This window comes from Bos javanicus, chromosome 4, assembly GCF_032452875.1.
Source record: "Bos javanicus breed banteng chromosome 4, ARS-OSU_banteng_1.0, whole genome shotgun sequence".
In the NCBI taxonomy this organism is placed as follows: domain Eukaryota; kingdom Metazoa; phylum Chordata; class Mammalia; order Artiodactyla; family Bovidae; genus Bos; species Bos javanicus.
The window spans coordinates 82676674-82689187 of NC_083871.1; the positions used below are offsets into that span (position 1 = coordinate 82676674).

The following is a 12514-nucleotide window of genomic DNA, read 5'->3' on the forward strand; positions in this document are numbered from 1 at the left end:
TTTTCTTGGATTCTTTGGGCTCATTCACATTCAGCTTCCTTGGGCAGAGTAAAACTTTGCATGTAATATTATTCTTTTGAGCTTCTCAACCACCGTTTTATAAGAAGTTCAGTGTACCCTGTGCTTAACTGCTGAGTCGCATGTGACTCTTCACAACTTCATGGACTGTAGCCCGCCAGGGTGCTCTGCCATAGAATTTCCCAGGCAAGAATACTGGAGTGGTTGCCATGCCCTCCTCCAGGGGATCTTCCCGACCCAGGAGTAGAACCCATGTCTCTTGCGTCTCCTGAGTTTCTAGCTGGATTCTTCAGCAGTGAGCCACCAGGGAAGCCCCCTGGTGCCTGCACATTTCTGTAAAACATGAGCAGTGCCCTCTGAGCAATGAGCAGCATGGTGGTAGTGGGGCCTGCATGTATTTGCTATGTCAAGAACACATTTTATCAGACTACCTCAGAGTAGATAATATCCCCTTGACATTACATTCTACGATGTGCTATTCTTGGAACCCAAACAGCATTCTTGGCCTAAGAGTATAAACACACACACACAAAAAAAGAGTATAAACACAGGAGTCACAAAATGAGTGGGATATTCTAAAGATTTTATATTTTAGTGAAAGAACATATCTCCCCAGAATGATAATAGGAGTACATTTTCCTCTTGGAACTTGGACAGATGAACCACTCACAGCTTACTAAGATGAAAACAAGATATTGAAAGTCTAAAAGGTTTTATGTCTATTTAAAAAATGAATTTGTAACGAAATACTTTCTCATATAGAGCCATCGGACCCAGATAGCTTCACTGGTGAATTCTTAACAAAAGTTAAAAGAAAAAAATAACACCACTTTTTTCTAGAGACTAGAAAAAGAGTGAACACATCCCAAGTGTTGGGAAACAGTTCTGAGTGCCCCTAATAGCTGGTTCCAAGTGTTTGAGAGCTCCTGGAATTCTTATGCTTTGCTGGTGAGAGTGTAAATTGATCAGAACAACTTTGTGAAAATGTTCAGCTGTCTATTAGATGTCAACAAAGATACAACCTGCAGCTCAACAATCCCATTCTTCATAAATGGATATGTAAGTGGACCAAAAGATTTGGAAAGAGTGTTCATTATAGCATTATCCATTCAGTTCAGTTCAGTCGCTCAGTCATGTCCAACTCTTTGCGACCCCATGGACTGCAGCACTCCAGGCCTCCCTGTCCATCACCAACTCCCGGAGTTTACTCAAACTCATATCCATTGAGTCGGTGATGCCATCCAACCATCTCATCCTCTTTCGTCCCCTTCTCCTCCTACCTTCAATCTATCTGAGCATCAGGGTCTTTTCAAATGAGTCAGTTCTTCGCATCAGGTGGCCAAAGTATTGGAATTTCAGCTTAAGCATCAGTCCTTCCAGTGAATATTCAGGACTGCTCTCCTTTAGGATGGACTGGTTGGATCTCCTTGCAATCCAAGGGACTCTCAAGAGTCTTCTCCAACACCAACGTTCAAAAGCATCAATTCTTCAGCACTCAGCTTTTTTAATAGTCCAACTCTCACATCCATAACATGACTACTGGAAAAACCATAGCCTTGACTAGATGGACTTTTGTTGGCAAAGTAAAGTCTCTGCTTTTTAATATGCTGTCTAGGTTGGTCATAACTTTTCCTGCAAGGAGTGAGTGTCTTTTAATTTCATGGCTGCAGTCACCATCTGCAGTGATTTTTGGAGCCCCCCAAAATAAAGTCTGCCACTGTTTCCCCATCTATTTGCCATGAAGTGATGGAACCAGATACCATGATCTTAGTTTTCTGAATGTTGAGCTTTAAGTCAACTTTTTCACTCTTCTCTTTCACTTTCATCAAGAGACTCTTTAGTTCTTCTTCACTTTCTGCCATAAGGGTGGTGTCATCTGCATATCTGAGGTTATTGATATTTCTCCCCGCAATCTTGATTCCAGCTTGTGCTTCTTCCAGCCCTGTGTTTCTCATCATGTACTCTGCATATAAGTTAAATAAGCAGGGTGACAGTATACAGCCTTGACAGACTCCTTTTCCTATTTGGAACCAGTCTGTTGTTCCATGTCCAGTTCTAACTGTTGCTTCCTGACCTGCATACAGATTTCTCAAGAGGCAGGTCAGGTGGTCTGGTATTCCCATCTTTTTCAGAATTTTCTGGAGTTTATTGTGATCCACACAGTCAAAGGCTTTGGCATAGTCAATAAAGCAGAAATAGATATTTTTCTGGAACTCTCTTGCTTTTTTGATGGCAATTTGATCTCTGGTTCCTCTGCCTTTTCTAAATCAAGCTTGAACATCTGGAAGTTTATGGTTCACGTATTGTTGAAGCCTGGCTTGAAGAATTTAAGCATTACTTTACTAGTGTGTGAGATGAGAGCAGTTGTGCGATAGTTTGAGCATTCTTTGGCATTGCCTTTCTTTGGCATTATTCATAATAGCCTCTATTTGGAAACAACTGAAGTGATCAATGGAAGGTGGATACACAAGTGGCAATGTACTCATACACTGAAATTTTATACGGCAGTGACAAAGAACCAGCTCCTGCCATATGTACATAGCAGTGTGGATAAATATCAGAAGGAAAATATCCATTGAAAGAAGCCAGTGAAATAGTTTATGATTCTATTTATATAAAATTCAAACATCAGCACAGCTTACCAAACGTGATAGATTTTGGAGGAACAGTTAGTTTGTGAGGGTGTAAATGAATGGAAAGGAACACAGGGGAGCTTCTTGGGTTTTGCTTCTTGACATGGGTGGTGGCTGCAGGGGTATGTTCATATCATAAACATTTGTCAAGCTCTGAATCTATGATCTGTACCCTTTATGTTAAAGTGTTAGTTGCTCAGTTGTGTCCGACTCTTTGTGACCCCATGGATTGTAGCCCGCCAGACTCCTCTATCCATGGGATTTCCCAGGCAAGGATACTGGAGTGGGTTGCCATTTCCTTCTCTAGGGGATCTTCAAGTGTAAGGGATAGAACCTGGGTCTCCTGGATCACAGGCAGGTTCTTTACCATCTGAGCCACCAGGGAAGCCCCTTTATGTACATTATACAATTGAATATTAAAGTCAGCTGCTCAGAGGAAAGATTAAGATGAAACAATTTTAAGGGAGACACTGATAAGTAGAAAATTAAATCTTACATGTATACGTTCTCAATAGATTCAGGATAAGATGGTAAAAGAAGTGCAGTTCTGATCTCTTGCGACTTTGATCTGCTCAGCTGATTTATATATCTGTGACTCAAAGAAGAAGCTCCTTTTTCCTTCAAGGAAAGGAACAATAATTCCTTTAGAAGTAGCCTATGGAAAATTCATTAAAAAGTATTAATAACCTATTCATCTCTGTTTCATTTTTTAAAGCTGACATCTATTTAACAAAATAAATTTGTGATGGGCAAAGGGAACTCTGTCCATGAGATGCTGGTAAAAAAACTTAATTGCAGTGGTATAGTCTCACACTGATGGAATTGTTTTCACTGGATATTTAGTAGAGATTACAAAGACCTTAGATTACTAAGTACTTGACTTTTCGTTGATAGTACGTGTTGTCACTGGCTCAGCAGCTTTCTTTGTTACTGTCACGGTGAACTGACAGGATCCGCTTACTTTTTAGGTGCAGGTGTTTGGACTGTATTCTGGAGAAGAATTTCATGAGACTTTTGACTGTCCCATTAAAGTAAGTATTCAGTAAGTTTTTACTTTTTCAGAGGATTTTTCTCAACAAAGGCAGTAAGAAAACTAATACTTTGAGCACTACCAATCTTGCATTAATTTTGTCAGTAAGCATCCATCAGTCAATGTACTGGATACTATTTGATGCCTTGGAGGTGCACAGAATGTATATTATGTGACTGTGACCTCAGTGTATCCTCCAACTTTTGTTGTAGTGGTTGAGATGATAAACACACACTGTGATTAAAGACTCAAATCACACAATCTGTGATTAAAGACTCAGAGGTAAAAACAGTGTTGAGTCTAAAACTGAGAGGAGTTACTTCTAGCTGTTCTTGTTAGTGATGGTTCCCATAGATGGATTAATGTTTGACTGGGCTTTAATAAATGGACAGGACAGAGGGAGAAAGCTGACTTCCCATGCAGAAGAACAGTATAATATAAATGAAGAGGCTAGAAAGTTCAAATTGTGTTCAGGAAGTGGCAAATAGTTGAGTATAGATGGTACATAAAATACTGACTTGGCAGGAAAGCTGCATGGGCAGATTGAGGTGGCTTTATATTTAGGCTAAGAAATTTGTCTGGTAGATAAGGAGAAATTATGGAATGCCGAAGAGCAAAGAAGTGGCATAAAACTGAGCTAAGCCAAAAGCAAAGTAATACAGCAACTGTATTCAGTATAGATGAGAAGGCTGACAGGCATGAGACAGAAGGCCAGTTTTAGGTGATAGTTACTGTAGTTACAGTGGCTGTTAGAGTTGTCAAGGAAGAGGTTGTTCCGTTTTCTCACGTGTTTATTCAAACGTTTATTGATCAACAGGTAAAAGAGAGATGGGATCTGATAGAGGTTTTAGAAAGCCAGCCCTGCCAGAATGCAGGGGTATGCAAGCAAGAGAGTGGTTGGGGGCAGGAGACGATTTAGAAGGCTAAGCCATATCCTAGACATGGTGTTACAGGAGCTCAATGAAAAGAAAGATAGTGAGAATTCAAGATGGAGTAGCAGTAATGAATTGGAAAAGCCTGGAGGAGGTAGGTTTAATAAGCTTTGGTGATGACTGCAGGTAATGAAAAATGGAAGAGCTGAGGGTAAATCCAGGTTCTTGCTTTGGTAATGGTGTGTGGAAAGGCTGTCAGTTGAAATAAGAGATGGTTTGAGGCAGGATGTTGCTAGTTTGGTCTGGAGTCTAGATAACAGTTAGAGACATAGCATCCAGTGGAAATGTTATGGAGGTTTTAGAAGTATGAATGTAGAGCTCAGAATGGAGATTGGCCCTAAAAATCACAAACTGGGTAGGTAGCCAGCTGTACTTAAGCTGAGTAAGATGAAACCATTTTGAAAGTTATCATCCAGTTAAAGATTAAGAAGAAAAAGACTGAAGGTCAAATTCGGAGCACTAACTTATTTTGTTTTTTAATTTTTTTAAATTATTTCTTTCAGTATCACTGTGGTGGTTTATCTTATTTATTTATTTCTTTGGCCCCACAGCATGGGGGATCTTAGTTCCTCAACCAGGGATCAAACCCACGCCTCCTGCATTGGAAGCATGGAGACTTAACCACTGGACCTCCCTTGTAGCACTGATTTAAAGATTCAGGCAGTGGGAAGAAAAGATACCAATGAGGGATCTTAGAAGAATTAGGAGGATTGGAGGAGAAGCCAAAAGAGAGAGGGTTTCCAGAAGGAAGGAGCGAGCAGCACAGAAAAGGCAGTGTGGAGCTACCATGAGGTAGGGACAGGAGCAGGGCACTTTATTTGATAATTACGAGCTCCTGGCGACCTTAATGAGGAGGGTCTCGGAGGAGGCTCACTATGTATGAGGGAGTAGATTGGAGATAAAGAAGTAGAAACAAGCAAGGTAGACTCTTCTTTCAAGAAACTGTGTGATGTAGAAGGGAGTTCATTTGATAGATGAAGAAAGAACCAAAGTCCAGGAGGATTTCTCCTGGTCATGTTTGGGTTGTTGGTATTAAAAAAAAAAAAAAATCATAGGGAGAAAGATCCAAAATAAGCAAAAGGGAATACTTAGTGGGGCGGCTCTAAGGGATGGGATCCATCATGTAGGGATGAGGGAGGGAAACCTTGGATGTGAGTCCTACAGCCTCTGCTGGTGAGACCAAGCCAAGTGTCACTAAGTTGGGCAGTGAAGGCTCCGCAGTCAGGGGCAGTGACGTGATGGCCTTGGTTTCTTCTTGGTGGGGAAGAATGAAGGGTAAGGTTATGTGGTTGAGGGCACAGACATGACTGCACTCGCAGTTGTGATCTAGGACCATGCATTATAAGAAAGCTAAGAGGACCCTCAAGAAAGATTTTAAGAAAATGTAACGACAGAATGTGTAAATGATTCCATTGGTATCCAGGATGGATTAGACAAGCGTGGAAGGAAAGAAGGGCTAACCTGGAAGTGAGAAATGGTTAGAGAAATGAGGAGTCACATACTAATAAATGCCCTCAAAATGACAGGGTGGGAAATGGAATCTATCCCACTGGCAGATGGAGATGTGTTCATTAACTAATAAGAATAGAAAATGTCTTTAGTTGAAGGTTTGTGGTATAGTTGTGTCAGTTTTTTTAATGTGTAGAAAGAATTCTGTATGTTGGGCTGGAAAAATAACACAGTGTGTTAGTTGGTGATAACGTGGGTTTGGGGATAAGAAAGTGAGGAGGCAGGGTCTTTGCAGGCTGGCAGCCATGTAAGGGAGCCCCGAAGATGAGCTTATGCTGAGCGCAGCTATCAGACTCTGAGAAAGCCACTGATAAATGAAACGATGATGACAATGATGGGGCAGCCTTGGGAGAAACCTTTGTGAGGGGTTGTAGGAGATTGTGGAGAGCAGGTGATAACCAGGGGCCCAGGAACTGACGGTGGAGGTAAAAGGGAACTCAGCTCAGTTCTGCAGTGCGTTGTCTTTGCCACTGATGGAGTCCCACTCCAGACTGTGAGGCTGCATTGCAGCCCTCGTTCCACTTGGGAGGCATCCTGACAAGGAAATAATCTAGATTTCTTCTATGAAATGTCTTCAGTTACAAACGTTTGTGACATCTCGCTCCTTGATTACCTTCATTGGCTGCCTCTAAAGGGGAGAGCCCACTCAGAGGGTCCCACTCAGCCAGAACCTACAGCCGTTCACTCTCATCTTTTAGCTTTGACCTGACTTCATAGAAGAGAAGCTCTCACACCAGAGCAAAACTCGCTCTCCCTTGGTGCAAAATGTTCCCTGAATAGATTACTTCCTACCTAGACACCAGGTTGATTTTTCGATCATGTTGCCTGTCATGTACAAGGGGCTTTCATTCTGCTCTGCAGCCGTGACTCCTAACCAGTGACGTGTTCGCTCCCTCTTCCTTGCAGATCATTGCTGTGCACCCGCATTTTGTGAGATCCAGCTGCAAGCAGTTTGTGACGGGAGGGAAGAAGGTAAATGCTGCATGTTGATGTCACAGGCAGTCTTTGAGGGGTTCTGTTTGCTCTTTAATTTATCTTTAATATTTTTAATGTCTGACTCTTCATTTGGAGAAAGTTTGAGAAAGCCCAGTGTAGTGAAATAGCAAGACCATTACCTCTTGGGGGAGGTGTGGCCTCAGTGCTTGTCGGTGGCATCCCTTTGGAATAGGTGCAGGCAAAAACAGATGTTACTCAAACTGTTTGCTAGCCTATTGAAATATAGCCCCTTCCACACGCAAAAAAAGAGGTAGCATTTAAAAAGTAAGAGCAAGTAACTAGTCATTTTTTTCCGCTTGTCGATAATTTCTTGCAAGTCTTGAGAAAGTTTTAGAACAATCATGGCTCTTTTTTAAATTTTATATTTTAATTTATTTTTGTTGGAATATAATGTGTTAGTTTCTGCTGTACAAGGAAGCGAATCAGCTATTTTGTTGTTTAGTCACTAAGGCATGTCTGACTCTTTTGCAACTGCTTAGACTTTGTGTTTACATATATCCCCTCCCTCTCAAGCCTCCCTCTCCCCCACCCGCATCCCGCCCCTCTAAGTCAACACAGAGCACCGAGCTGAGCTTGCCATGCTCTTTTTTAGTGACATGTTCCTAGCATATTTTATTATCTTAGTGCTATTTAAAACATGAGAAAGTAAAAGAATTGTTTTATACATTGACATGTTTGTGGATATAGCAGATTCTAAAATGAAAGAATCTTTCTGCTTATGCTGCTGCTGCTGCTAAGTCGCTTCAGTCGTGTCCGACTCTATGCGACCCCAGAGACGGCAGCCCAACAGGCTCCCCCACCCCTGGGATTCTCCAGGCAAGAACACTGGAGTGGGTTGCCATTTCCTTCTCCAATGCATAAAAGTGAAAAGTGAAAGGGAAGTCGCTCAGTCGTGTCCTACTCTAGCAACCCCATGGACTGCAGCCTTCCAGGCTCCTCCATCCATGGGATTTTCCAGGCAAAAGTACTGGAGTGGGGTGCCATTGCCTTCTCCATCTTTCTGCTTATAGAATAAATTTTTTTTCTATTTTTATTCACCAGTGATTTTTTTTTTAATGATAAAATGTTCCCACTGTCCTAGAACTCTGAACGTTGTTTCCTATCCAGTTTAGGGCTCAGTGGAGAGCAGGCTGTATGTGTTTATTTCTATACCAAGGTATAGCTATGGAATAGATACTTCGAGGCTTAGCTACCAAATGGTTTTGAGTGTTTTGTGGTAGTTATCTGTCCTTTTCACTTGGACTGTTGCTTCATAGAATGATAGAACTGCATACTAGTTGTTAGCATTTTTCAAGCACTGGTTTTAGCTCCACGTAATGGTTAAGTAGCAGGTCCTTTAGATTCCAACAGCATCTCAAGGCACAAAACCAAGACTGCATCAGCTCTGATTTCTGTTTGAGAACCAGCTCTTTTCATCCCCTCCCCAGCACTTACTGTCATCCTTAGGCACTAGCAGCACTAACCTCACACAGAAATGTCTATGGGATTGTGCTCAGTTGCTCAGTCATGTCTGACACTTTGTGACCCCATGCATTGTAGTCCCCCAGGCTCCTCTGTCCATGGAATTTTCCAGGTAAGAATACTGGGGCAGGTTGTGATTTCCAACTCTGGGGAATCTTCTCAACCCAGGGATCCAATCCATGTCTCTTGTGTCTCCTGAATTGGCAAGTGGATTCTTTACCACTGTGCCACCTGGGAAGCATGTATGGAATTAATCAGTAGGAATTGCAGATTGAGGCTAACATTTTCTGTTTTAGATCTGCAGCTGACTTACTGCTAGGAAAAAATAACTACCTTACTTGTCTTTGTTGATTTCAGGAAAGAGTAGCTTCAAATTCTTCTTGATAAAGTATTGATATTTCTTTAGTAAACACTTTTCTAGTTAGAAAATTTTATGGGATACAGAGCATGAATTCATGTAGCTATAATTTAAACCCATGCGTTTTTATTTAAAACTCATTAGGGATGAAAAATGCCAAGTCACTAGGTTTTTTGTTTGTTTTTTTTAAGTGGCCTAAACCAACACACTTTCATTATCTCACAGGTCAGAAATTTAAGAGTGGCTTTCGTGTACGGTCTGTTTTAGGGCCTGTCATGAGATTTCTGTTCAGATTTTGGCCAGGGTTGCACTCATCTGAAGGCTTGACTGGGGTTGGAGATTCTGCTTCTAAACTGTCTGCTGCCTTCTTAATAACAATCCCTCATAAAATGTTGATAACTTAAAATATTGATAAATCATTTTGGTTTAAGTATTTTCCAAGTGAGGATGCAGTTTTGAGTTCTAGCTTTCCAATTCCAGAAGTTAGAGACTTTAGAGTTGTCCCATATATTTTCAAGGTATTGGTATGAAAGAACATATTAGAGATAATATGAATGATGTCCACATGGACTCAAACTTTGATGGTGGGAGTTTCTGTATAGATTTGAGTTCTTAATAGTTACCTTGTTGGTATAGTTTAATAATTGGTTTTATACTGTGAAGGGTACCTATCATCTGATATAATTTGCCAGAGTAGTTTTTTCTACATGAATGTCTTGTCAACTTGCAAGATGCCTAAGTTAACTGTGTCAATAACGTGTTCATCCTTCTACGTAGCATTTGAAATAGCTTACAGACATCTGTAGAAAGGACCAAGTGAATGTAACTCTTCGGGCTGAAACTTCTAGAGTAGTTGTAACTCTTTGGGCCAAAACTTGTTGAGCAATTGTATGGATGAGGAAGTAGTCCAGGATCCAAGTGCAGGTGAGGTCACATGGGAAAAAGTTGGAATTGATACCAAGATTACATTGTGATAAGTACTAAATAAGTAGAATTCACTGAATGCTGAACAGGCAAGAACATCAAAGATTTGGGTCATCTCTTTGGTTATCATTCTCTGCTTGACAGGTTTTTCTGTGTTCAGTGTTCTAAGAGGAAGCTTTCTCTTTTCTCCTATTTTCCTGTTCATGTCTCCAAAAATGCATGTAGACATTTCTTCCCAAGCACAAAAGATGCTTAATTATGTACAGATAAAATAAAAACAGTTCAAGTTATCTGGTGAAAAACTTGATATTGTTGAGTTAGAATTTCTGGCTTAAAATAGTTTAAAAGAAACACACACCAAAGGGTTAGTATGTTGTATAAAGGACTTAGGTTATTGAGCTTGATGAAAGTATATATGTGATATTCTGATGTGAAGAATCATAGGATTTCACATGTCAGTGTAAGTGATATTGTCATGTCTTCTTATTTTAATAGCTTTATTGATATATAATTTGCATATCATAAAGTTCACCAGTTTAAAGAGTACAATTCAAGGACTTTCCTGGCAGTCCAGTGGATAAGACTGTGTGCTTCCACTACAGGGGTTGCAGGTTCCATCCCTGGTTGGGGAACTAAGATCCCATATGCTGTGTGACACAGCCAAAAAAAAAAAAAATGTACAATTCATTGGTTTTAATATGTTTACAGAATTGTGCAACCATCACCATAATCCAGTTTTAGAGCATTTTCATCATCCCAGTAATGAAACCTTGTCCCCATTAGCAGTCGCTCCCTAACCCCTTTTCCCTGCTTCCTAGCCCCAAGGAACGGCTAACCTGTTTCAATTCTTTATAAATTTGCCTACTCTGGATGTTTCATGTAAATTCTGGATGGTTTCCCTGGAGGCTCATGTGGTAAAGAGTCTTCCTGCAATGCAATCGACCTGAGTTTGATCCCTGGATTGGGAAGATCCCCTGGAAAAGGAAATGGTGACCCACTCCAGTATTCTTGCCTGGAGGATTCCATGGACAGAGAGCCTGGCAGGATAGAGTCCATGGGGTCACAAATTCTGGATATTTCATGTAAATTCTGAATAGTTCATGTAAATGGAATCATGAGGACATGACCTTGTGTCTGATTTTTTTCATTAGTTTTCTAGGTACATCCATGGTGTAGCATGTATCAGTATTTCATTCCTTTTTATGGCCAAATTATCTTTCATCATATGGGTATATCATATTTTATTTAGCTGTTTATCAGTTGATGAACATTTGGGTTGTTTCTATGTTTTGACTGTTACGAGTAGTGGTACTGTGAACATTCACGTACGACTTTTTTATGGGGTCATGTGTTTTAATGCCTCTTGGGTGTAGAATTGTTGGATCATATAGTAACTCTATGTCGAACACTTTGAAGAACTGTCCAGTCATTTTCCAAAGTAATTGCACCATTTACATTCTCGTTAGCAATATGTAAAGATTTCACTTTCTCCACATTCTCACCCTCATTCATTTGTAGCTGTCTTTTTGATTATAGGCATCTGGTGTGTGGAAAGTGGTGATGTCTCAATGTTTTGATTTATATTTCCCTAATGACTACGGAGAAGGCAATGGCACCCCACTCCAGTACTCTTGCCTGGAAAATCCCGTGGACGGAGGAGCCTGGTAGGCTGCAGTCCATGGGGTCGCAAAGAGTCGGACACGACTGAGTGACTTCACTTTCACTTTTTACTTTCATGCATTGGAGAAGGAAATGGCAACCCACTCCAGTGTTCTTGCCTGGAGAATCCCAGGGACGGGGAAGCCTGGTGGGCTGCCGTCTATGGGGTCGCACAGAGTCCGACACGACTGAAGCGACTTAGCAGCAGCAATGACTAAGTTTGTTGAGCATCTTTGAGTGCTTGTTGGCCACTTGTCTATCTTCTTTGCAGAAATGCCTATTCATATTGTTTGTCCGTTTTTCCATTGGGCTATTTGTCTTTTTTCTTTACACATTGTAAATTTTTTTATATATATTCTAGATTCACTTCTCTTGCCAGTATGTGATTTGCAAATATTTGCAAATATTTTCTCCCAGCCTTTGAGTTGTCTTTTCACTTTATTGCTCATGTCATTTGAGGTGCAAAAGCTTTTAATCTTGCTGAAGTGCCATTTATCTGTTTTTGTGTGGCATCTTTGTTTTGTGTGTGTGTGTGTGTGTGTGTGTGTGTGTGTTTTGATGCTTGTGCTTTTGGTATTGTATCTATGAAATCATTGCCAAATCTAAGGTTATTAAGATTTATGCTTGTGTTTTCTTCAAAGAGTTTTATAGTATGAACTTTTAAATTTAGCTCTAGAATCTACCTTGAGTTAATTTTTGTGTATGGTGTAAGATAGGGGTCTGAATTCATTCTGTTGCATATGGATATCCAGTTGTGCCAGCCCTCTTTGTTGCGAAGACTGTTCCTTTGCCATTGTCTTGGACCCTCTGTCAAAAATCAGTTAGCCATAAATGTTAGAGTTTATTTGTGGACTTTCAATTCTGTTGATTTGTCTATCTATCCTTGTGCCAGTACCCTTTTTAGTTTTTAGAACCACTGATTACTTATGGGATGACAAATTAACTCCTTTTAAAACATTTTGATTTTGAGTTCTTTACCTTTAAAAGCCATTTT

The 12514-nt window shown here is 40.5% G+C and overlaps 1 protein-coding gene across 2 annotated transcripts in view; it reads left to right on the forward strand.

The window, feature by feature from the left end:
* The window catches only part of VPS41 (VPS41 subunit of HOPS complex), a 225180-nt gene that overhangs the window by 89662 nt on the left and 123004 nt on the right, over positions 1-12514 (forward strand). For both annotated transcript variants that reach the window (XM_061414519.1, XM_061414520.1), the window contains exons 6-7: positions 3620-3682; positions 7029-7094. In XM_061414519.1, the coding sequence (XP_061270503.1) occupies positions 3620-3682; positions 7029-7094 (129 nt within the window). The remainder of the gene's footprint in view (positions 1-3619; positions 3683-7028; positions 7095-12514) is intronic.